This window comes from Octopus bimaculoides, chromosome 5, assembly GCF_046866305.1.
Source record: "Octopus bimaculoides isolate indiv1 chromosome 5, ASM4686630v1, whole genome shotgun sequence".
Classification (NCBI taxonomy): domain Eukaryota; kingdom Metazoa; phylum Mollusca; class Cephalopoda; order Octopoda; family Octopodidae; genus Octopus; species Octopus bimaculoides.
This window is the reverse complement of record NC_142932.1, coordinates 49,535,687-49,546,052: the sequence shown is the minus strand read 5'-3', so window position 1 is coordinate 49,546,052 and position 10,366 is coordinate 49,535,687. Positions and strand designations below refer to the sequence as shown.

Genomic DNA, 10,366 nt, shown 5'->3' with positions numbered 1-10,366 from the left:
TATTTACTGCGTCGAATATATTCAGAATGAGAACATGAGTAATGGGTAAATATTATTATAAGATCTGGTAATTAGTCATATATTAATATATTAATTAATATCGATTAATTATCAGGGGGCCGTGTGTGAGTGTGAGTGTGTGTGTGTGTGTGCGTGTGCGTGTGTATACTAGCTGAATAGCCCATCATTGCCGGGCAATTTTTACAATAGAATGTCTTATATATAAAGTTTTGTTTATTCTATGTCAGACCATGCCTTCCCCAATTGATAGGCCTCTTGATCAGGATAGATTTGTACAATTTTTCACAAAAGACTTTGTTGAGAATTTTTTTCCTTTTTAAATTATTTACATGTCTGTCTGACCATTTCACATGACTTTATTCATTAAAACTTATTAAAACTTCAGAAATTCTTACAACTTTAGTTGTAATGCTTTGCATTTTTTTTGTTTAATAAAAATTCCTCCTCCTAACGATTTTGTTTTCATTTTGTGATAGACAGCTATCATGCAGAAAATGCCAGTTTCCAGATCTTGTTTTCTGATTTGGTAAAATTTATTATACTTTAAACTACAGTACCATTTTTCTGCAAATTTTCCAGAACAAATAAATAACAAAATCAGATTTAACATGGGAAATTATTTCAATATAACAATTTTGAAAATTTTGATGTGATTTTAAAATCTCACAATATGTGACAGTGACAGGGAAGACCCTACAAAAGTAGACAGACAGACAGTTATAGGACGTCACACACACACACACACACACACACACACACACACACACACACACACACACACATTTACAAACATACACACAGGTAATCACGAGTTGAAAATGGTGTATAGTAGACATATGTATATGTGTGTAGAAAAGCAACCTAAAAAGTTACGTATTCCTCCCTTGGCATTTTAAAAGTTGTGTGTGTGTGTGTCTGTGTGTGTAGATATGTATGCATGTATCTATGTATTTACGAAAGTATGTATGCAGTGTCACATGTATATGACATCCCATTGCCACTTCATATTTATCACTTACAGAATGCTGTACTCCCCTTCTCTGTTATCAATCACACTCATTCTGCTACTATGTTTCCCTCAGACTAATACTTTTTGCACCCTTCTCATATAATTCACTCAAACCCCGACTAGGGTTCACATTACAGATTTTTATTGACATCTAATTCACCTATTATTGAACTGAATGTTAGTGTAACACATAAATAAACTTTTCCCACTTTCAACCTGTGTATATTGAAGTGAATCTTGTAGTGGCTGGACGTATAAAAAAAAAAAACAGGCAGTAAGTAAAAATATCCAAAAAACACAGTAGCCAAGCAAAAGAACACACTGAATAAACCACATGCAGTTGAAAAATACATTTATTAGAGATGACTCAGAAGTTGTTGCTCTTCCGCAAACAGCAGTACATTTCTTCAGCTAAATACATGCTGTTTCTAGCATATTCCAGGTGACATTTGTGCCTCCCCACTTATTTTTATCCTAAATTTCTTCTGATTCCTATGTTTTTGAGAGAGGAAATTAGGATTTCATCCAACAAACACATTCTCAATATTTTAATTTTCTCCCTCCCCAATTTCATCATTTCTTCATTTTGAAACATTGGGAGGTTTTAGCTTTTTGAAAGCAGTGAGGTGATGGGTGGGCAAGGTGGGGGAAGGGACATTGAGTGTTTCTTTAAGAAAAATTAAACTTTAGAAAAAAATATATTTCCTAGATTCGTAATCATTTCAATCATTTTTGTATTCAATTCTTTATTTCTAGTTGTATTATATGTGCAAAGTATGTTTGCCATCATTTGTAACTGGTAAGAAGACCCTCATTGTAAATATGACCTCTTGAAATTGTAGGGAAATTTGGTCTAAATAAGTCTTGGTTAAGATGAAATTCCTTAAATATTCTTTGTGGCACTTGAAGGACTTAGCACCACCAAACATCTCAAAATTTAATTTTATGAAGGAGAAAGAAAATGTTTAATAAAGACGTATAATAATTTACATGTAGGAATTCTTTTGAGACATGGAATGCATTTCATGGATTATCTAAGAATAAGATCATTGAGAAATATTGCCTTACAGCATCAGATGAAGAATTAAAAAAAAATATCCAGAGACGTGTTTAAAAAATGGAAAAGTATCCTAGTGCCCTGTTAATATCCTTATTTGAATTGAACTCAGTACCTATTTATTCACCAGTACTTTTTCAATAATTTGGTCACTGATTTACTATGCCTGTTCTATATCTCTTCTTTTTCTACAATAACAGTCACTGCTTCTTTTAACTTTATTTCCTCTCTACTGCTCCCACATAAACCTACTTATGCCACCTTTTTCTAAACCTCTCACCACACCTGCTTAGTTTCACCAGAACCTTGTACTAAATACTTCTCCAATCCTTCCTAACTAAAACTTTAACCTTTTTCCATTTAAATTTATGCTAATCTAAAACCATTGCCTTCATTAGCCATATTGTACCCCATCAAATAAGCTCAGAAAAGCTTTTGGGCACTTTTCTCTTTTATTCATCAATCAAAGAATCTTACCTAGGAGGGTTCTTCTTTGAAATCTGTTTTACCTTGGGCTTCTTGGTTGTAAATCCCAGTTTGATGTTCCTGGTGACTTGTCATATTCTTCTTTCTGTTGTGACGTTTCTTAGTTTCAGGTTTTTCTTGGTAGTCAGTCTTAGATTCCTGTTCTAAGGGATATCATAGTTTGGCCTTCTTGGTAGCCTGTCCCAGTTTGTTATTCTTCTTGGTGGCATCTTTTAGTTGCATGTTCTTGTGGGTATATATTAATTTGATCTTCTTGGTACTCTGTCTCAGTTTGGTATTCTTCCTGGTGGTATTTTGTTTTGCATGTTCTTGGGGTTATACCTTAGTTTGACCTACATGGCAGTCTGTCTCACTTTGGTGTTCTTGGTACTATATTTTTGTTGCATGTTCTTGGGGGTATAACTTAGTTTGACCTTCTTGTTACACTGTCTCAGTTTGATATTTTTCTGGACTACTGATACACTGCCATCTACTTCAGATCCCTTTAATGTCGAGTAGATAGGTCACACCTGATTTTAATCGAAATTTTTGGTTAAAAAAAGTGCAAACTATCCATGAATATATATGGTAATCATGCCTTATCTTGTAGCTTTGAGATTTTAATGTGATTGCTTATTTTAGAATGAAATTGAAGATAGGTGTGAGAGACTGGATTTGGCTGGCTTGAATATAAAATAGGTAGAATATCTAGGCCAGATATGGCTGGTTTAAAGGCTAAATGGTTAATTCTGATCCTTGTAGAATCTTATTTATTATCAATATATGTTGATATATGAATGAAATCAATAAAGTGCAAAGTGTGATTTATCATTCAATAGCTTGGCAGTAGCTGATATGCACACCAAAAATCAGTGATAATGCGGTGGTGCTGGAGGTGGGGAGGGTGGCAATATGAGGTGCATTATTTTCAACAATAGCATAGAAGCATTTCAGGATACAAATTTCACCATCCCAACAACCCAGTGGCCCTCTTGTTATTAGTCAAAATGAAAATTTGTGGTGCACAAAATTGGATATATTGATTTCCATGATTGAGCCAATTCTTCTAATATGCACAAGAGTCTTACCTAGCAGCATTGGAGGCCCTGGCTGAGTCAGTGTTTTGGTTCTACAGAATTTACTTATTGACAGCAAAGCACAACATAACATACATCAGAATTGGGACCCTAAGCAGTCCTAGTTAGGACTCTTCATTTGAAGTTCTTGGTGAAAGGTCTTAATCTTCTTTGTTTTAGCAAAGTATCTTAGTTTTAGGTTTTTTTGTTTTTTTTTTGGTAGCAACATTTAGAATCTTGTTCTGGATGGTATATCTAAGTGTAGCCTCCTTGGCAGTCCGTCTCACTTTGGTGTTTTCATGGCATATTTTTATTGCATGTTCCTGTAAGTATATCTTACTTTTACTTTCTTAGAGCTCTGTCTCACTTTGGTGACTTAGTGGCATATTTTTGTTGCCTATCTTGGGGGTATATCTTAGTTTGGCGTTCATGGTAGTCTGCTTATTTTGATGTTCTTGGTGGCATATTTTTGTTGCATGTGCTTTTGGGTATATTGTACTTTGACCTTCTTGGTACCCTGTCTCGGTTTGGTATTCTTCTTGGGGGCATATTTTTGTTGTATGTTCTTGGTGTTATATATTAATTTAGTCTTCTTGATAGTCTGTCTCACTTCAGCGTTCTTTGTGGGATATTTATGTTGTATGGTCTTAGGAGTATATCTTAATTTGGACTTCTTAGTAATCTGTTTCCCTTTGATGTTCTTGGTAGTATAATTTTGTTGCATGTGCTTGGTGGTATCTTAATTTGGCCTTCTTTGTAGTCTGCCTCACTTGGGGACATACTTTTGCTGCATATTCATGGGGATATATCTTAATCTGACCCTCTTAGTGGTCTATATGACTTCGGTGTCCTTATAAGTAAATATTTGTAGCATGTGCTTGGGGGTATATCATAGTTTGACCCTCGTGGTACTCTGTCTCAGTTTGGTATTCTTCCTGGTGGGATATTTTTATTGCATGTGCTTGAAGGTATATCTTAATTTGGCCTTTATCGAAGTCTGTCTCAGTTTGGTGTTCTTGGTGGCATATTTTTGTTGCATGTCCATGGGCGTATATCTTAACTTGATCTTCTTGGTAGTCTATCCCACTTTGGAGTTCTTGGTAGTATATATTTGTTGGTGTGTTTGGGGGAATATCGTAGTTTGAACCTCATAGTACTCTGTCGCAGTTCAGTATTCTCTTTGGTTGCATATCTTTGTTCCTCATTCTTGGTGGTATATCTTAGTTTGGCCTTCTTCATAGTCTGACTGATATTGGTGTTCTTTATGGAATACTTTTGTTGCATGTGCTTCGGGGTATACCTTAATTTGGTCTTCTTGGTAGTCTGTTTCACTCTGGTATTACCGGTGACATATTTTTGTTGCATGTGATTAGGAGTATATCTTAATTTGGCCTTCTCAGTAGTCTGTCTCCTTTTGGTGTTCTTGGTGACATATTTTTGTTGCACATGCTTGTGGGTATATCTTAATTTGGCCGTCTTAGAAGTCTGTCTCATTTTTGAGTTCCCAGTGACATATTTTTGCTGCATGTGCTTGGTTTTATATTGTAGTTTGACACTATTTGTACTATGTCCCAGTTTGGTATTTTCTTCTTGGCATACTTTTGTTCCATGTCTCTGGAAGTATGTGGAAATTTGGTTTTCTTGAGAGTCTGTCTCACTTTGGTGTTCTTGGGGGCATATTTTTGTTCCACGTGCTGGGGCGTGTGTCTTAATATGGCCTTCTTGGTAGTCAGTCTCACTTTGGTGTTCTTTGTAGTATACTTTTGTTGCACGTGCTTGGGGGTATATCTTATTATGGCCTTCTTGGTAGTCTGTCTCACTTTGATGTTCTTGATTGTATATTTTTGTTGCATGTGCATGGGGGTATATCTTAATGTGGCCTTCTTCATAGTCTGTCTCACTCTGGTGTTCTTGGTGGAATGTTTTTGTTGCATGTTCTTGTAGGTATATCTTAATTTGGCCTTCATTGTAGTCTGTCTCACTTTGGGGTTCTTCATCCAATATTTTTGTTGCATGTGCTTCGAAGTGTACCCTAGTTTGATGTTCTTGAGACTCTGTCTCTGATTGGTGTTCTTGGTGACACCGTTTTGTTGCATGTTCTTGGGTGTACATCTTAATTTGTTCTTCTTGGTAGTCTTTTTCCCTTTGGGGTTCTTGGTGGCATTTTTTTCTTGCATGTGCATAGGGGCCTCTCTTAATATGGCCTTTTGGATAGTCTGTCTCAGTTTGGTGCTCTTGGTGGCATATTTTTGTTGCACGTGCTTTGGGGTATATCTTATTATGGCCCACTTGGTAGTCTGTCTCACTTTGATGTTCTTGGTAGTATATTTTGGTTGCAGGTGCTGCTGGATATATCTTAATATGTCCTTCTTGGTAGTCTGTCTCACTTTGGTCTTCTTGGTGGCTTACTTTTGTTGTACGTTCTTGGGGGTATATCTTATAATGGCCTTCTTGGTAGTCTGTCTCACTTTGATGTTCTTGGTAGTATATTTTTGTTGCATGTGCTTGGGGGTATATCTTAATATGGCCTTCTTGGTAGTCTGTCTCACTTTGGTGTTCTTGGTGGCATATTTTAGTTGCTCGTGCTTGGGGGTATACCTTAATATGGCCTTCTTGGTAGTCAGTCTCACTTTGGTATTCTTGGTAGTATATTTTTGTTGCATGTGTATGGGGGTATATCTTAATATGACCTGCTTGGTAGTCTGTCTCACTTTGATGTTCTTGATGGCTTACTTTTGTTGTACGTTCTTGGGGGTGTCTCTTATTATGGCCTTCTTGGTAGTCTGTCTCACTTTGGTGTTCTTGGTGGTTTACTTTTGTTGTAGGTGCTTGGGGGTATATCTTAATATGGCCTTCTACATAGTCTGTCTCACTTTGGTGTTCTTTGTGGTATATTTTTGTAGCACATGCTTGGGGGCGTATCTTAATATGGCCTTCTTGGTAGTCAGTCTCACTTTGGTGTTCTCGGTAGTATATTTTCATTGCATTTGCATAGGGGTATATCTTAATATGGCCTTCTTGATAGTCTGTCTCACTTTGATGTTCTTTGTAGTATACTTTTGTTGCACGTGCATGGGGGTATATCTTATTATGGCCTGCTTGGTAGTCTGTCTCACTTTGATGTTCTTGATAGTATATTTTTGTTGCATGTGCATGGGGGTATATCGTGATATGGCCCGCTTTGTAGTCTGTCTCACTCTGGTGTTCTTGGTGGAATGTTTTTGTTGCATGTACTTGAGAGTATGACTTAATTTGGCCTTTTGGGTAGTCTGTCTCACTTTGATGTTCTTGGTAGTATATTTTTGTTGCAGGTGCTGCTGGATATATCTTATTATGGCCTTCTTGATAGTCTGTCTCACTTTGGTGTTCTTGGTGGCTTAATTTTGTTGCATTTGCACGGGGGTATATCTTAATATGGCCCTCTTGGTAGTCTGTCTCACTTTGATGTTCTTGGTAGTATATTTTTGTTGCATTTGCACGGGGGTATATCTTTATATGGCCCGCTTGGTAATCTGTCTCACTTTGATGTTCTTGGTAGTATATTTTTGTTGCAGGTGCACGGGGGTATATCGTAATATGACCTTCATGGTAGTCTGCTTCACTTTGATGTTCTTGGTAGAAACTTTTCGTCGCATGTGCACGGGGGTATATCTTAATATGGCCCTCTTGGTAGTCTGTCTCACTTTGATATTCTTGGTAGTATATTTTTGTTGCATTTGCACGGGGGTATATCTTAATATGGTCCTCTTGGTAGTCTGTCTCACTTTGATGTTCTTGGTAGTATATTTTTGTTGCATTTGCACGGGGGTATATCTTTATATGGCCCTCTTGGTAGTCTGTCTCACTTTGATGTTCTTGGTAGTATATTTTTGTTGCATTTGCACGGGGGTATATCTTAATATGGCCCTCTTGGTAGTCTGTCTCACTTTGATGTTCTTGGTAGTATATTTTTGTTGCAGGTGCACGGGGGTATATCTTAATATGGCCCGCTTGGTAGTCTGTCTCACTTTGATGTTCTTGGTAGTATATATTTGTTGCAGGTGCACGGGGGTATATCTTAATATGGCCCGCTTGGTAGTCTGTCTCACTTTGATGTTCTTGGTAGTATATTTTTGTTGCATTTGCACGGGGGTATATCTTTATATGGCCCTCTTGGTAGTCTGTCTCACTTTGATGTTCTTGGTAGTATATTTTTGTTGCATTTGCACGGGGGTATATCTTAATATGGCCCTCTTGGTAGTCTGTCTCACTTTGATGTTCTTGGTAGTATATTTTTGTTGCAGGTGCACGGGGGTATATCTTAATATGGCCCGCTTGATAGTCTGTCTCACTTTGATGTTCTTGGCAGTATATTTTTCTTGCATTTGCACGGGGGTATATCTTTATATGGCCCTCTTGGTAGTCTGTCTCACTTTGATGTTCTTGGTAGTATATTTTTGTTGCATTTGCACGGGGGTTTATCTTAATTTGGCCTTCATTGTAGTCTGTCTCACTTTGGGGTTCTTCATCCAATATTTTTGTTGCATGTGCTTCGGGATGTACCCTAGTTTGATATTCTTGGCACTCTGTCTCTGTTTGGTGTTCTTGGTGACACTTTATTATTGCATGCTCTTGGGTGTATATCTTAGTTTGGCCTTTTGGGTAGTCTGTCTCTGTTTGTTGTGGTTGGTAGTATATTTTTGTTGCATGTGCTTGTGGGTATATCTTAATCTGGTCTTCTTGGTAGTCTGTCTCACTTTGGGGTTCTTGGGTGCATTTTTTTCTTCCATGTGCTTGAGAGTATATCTGAATTTGACCTTCTCGGTAATCTGTCTCCCTTTGGTGTTCTTGGTGACACCTTTTTGTTGCACGTTCTGGAGTGTATATCTTAATTTGGTCTTCTCGGTAGTCTGTCTCACTTTGGTGTTCTTGGTGGCATATTTTTTTTGCATGTGCTTGGCGATATATTGTAGTTTGATCTTCTTGGTGCTCTGTCTCACTTTGGTATTCTTGGTGACATCTTTTTGTTGCACGTTCTTGAGTGTATGTCTTAATGTGGCCTTTTAGGTAGTCTGCCTCATTTTGATGTTCTTGGTGAAATATTTTTGCTGCATGTGCTTGTGGATATATCTTAGATTGACCTTCTTGGTAGTCTATCCGAGTTTGGTAGCAGTTTTTAATTTTACATTTTTCTTCGTAGTCAGTCCCAGATTCTTTTCCTTGGTAACACCTCTTAGTTTGGTCTCGGTACCTTAGCTCATTTACACCTTCAACATATTCTATCTTAGTTTTGTCCTCTTCAGGGTATTTTATGCCAAATTGGTGTCCTCGTTGGTATTGTACCTCAGTTTTGTTTTGTCCCTGTCTTATATCAATTTGATCTTTTGAGTGTCTTATCTCAGTTTGGCCTTTTACATGTGGTCTAATCTTAGTTTGGGCTTCTTTTACCACTTGGTGATCTACCATAGTGTGGCCTTCTTGATGGTCTGTCTTCGTTGAAGTTTGTAATGGACAACAAGCCTTAAAAAAAAATAATATATCATATGCATACATTTCTCATTATCTAATTTCATCTTCTTCATCATCATAATCATCATTATTATTTAGATTGTACAGGCATCTCCCATATTACAGAAGTATTACAATACTGAAAATCTTACTATAATGTAAAATTCCATAATACCACATCGTTGTGGTTGAAAGGCTAACGTATGAAAGGTGGACAAGAACCAGTGTCTTGACATGCAGGAGCTACATGGCTATCCCACATTATACTGGGCCGGGAGTAATTGAGAAGGAGACAAAAGAAGGTAATGATGGAGTGCTAGAGAAAATTCTGAAGGTACAAGAAAGGTGAGCATAAAAGAGGAGACAGGCTGTGGGTCATAGGATGGAAAGTAAGAGAGAGTAAATACTTCATAAGAGTGTGTAGGGAAACTAAGAGATGGTTAGAGACGAAGGTAGAGGTGAATGTAGAACATGATGAACAAGGGTAGAAATGCAGTTAATAGAAAATGCATGTATAAAGAAAGGTAACAGTGGGGAGTGGGTGTAGAAGAGACTCAGGAAGGATAGATCAGAAGGTAGGGGAATGATGTGCACAGAGTAGGAATGATGAGAATATTTAAGTGGGTGCTGAAAAGTTCCTGGCTTTAAGTGCATTGCAAAGAGCCTGGTTGAAGTCCCAACCTTCTGAGTTTTTTTTACAAAGCTTTTAAAGACTGAAGGACGGCTGCAACAGTGTGTGCGTCTGAGAGGGAAATATATTGCATAAAATTATACTTAACTGATCCTCCTGTGTTTTCTGTTCCTCAAAGTTAGGAACTTTTCAGCATCCCCTTGTATATCTATCTATCTATCTATCTGTCTGTATGCCTGTCTGTCTGTCTATCCATCTATCTATTCATCTTTGTATGTATGTATGTTTGTATGCATGTATGTTTGTATGTATGTATACATACGTGTATGTATATACATATATCTGTCTATATATGTGTGTAGTAACGCTGTGCGCATGCGTAGTCTCACGCATGCGTGGAATTAAACATCCAAGCTTTCCCGCTTTGATCGATCTCTTTCTTGCTGGCCAGCGATTGAGCATGGACGTGTCTAGCTGTCTCTCCATCTTTCGAACTCACGCTAGACAGCTCACATCAATATACCAACGTCCCAACAACCATGTTCTCACACACCGAAGACGTCTCAACAAACAAGATTAAAGCTGTATATTTTCCACCTTGAATAAATGTTGTTTGTGTT

The 10,366-nt window shown here is 37.4% G+C and overlaps 1 protein-coding gene across 3 annotated transcripts in view; it reads right to left on the bottom strand.

Annotated features, from left to right (window-relative positions):
* The window catches only part of LOC106869253 (uncharacterized), an 80,329-nt gene that overhangs the window by 60,054 nt on the left and 9,909 nt on the right, over positions 1-10,366 (bottom strand). Inside the window, exon 2 of one of the 3 annotated variants that reach the window (XM_089352217.1) lies at positions 1,366-9,127. The exons of the other annotated variants lie outside the window; for them this stretch is intronic. Coding sequence (XP_089208343.1) covers positions 4,685-9,127 — 4,443 coding nt within the window. The 3' untranslated portion in view covers positions 1,366-4,684. Of the gene's footprint in view, positions 1-1,365; positions 9,128-10,366 lie in introns of those variants that run through there. 3 annotated transcript variants of the gene reach the window in all.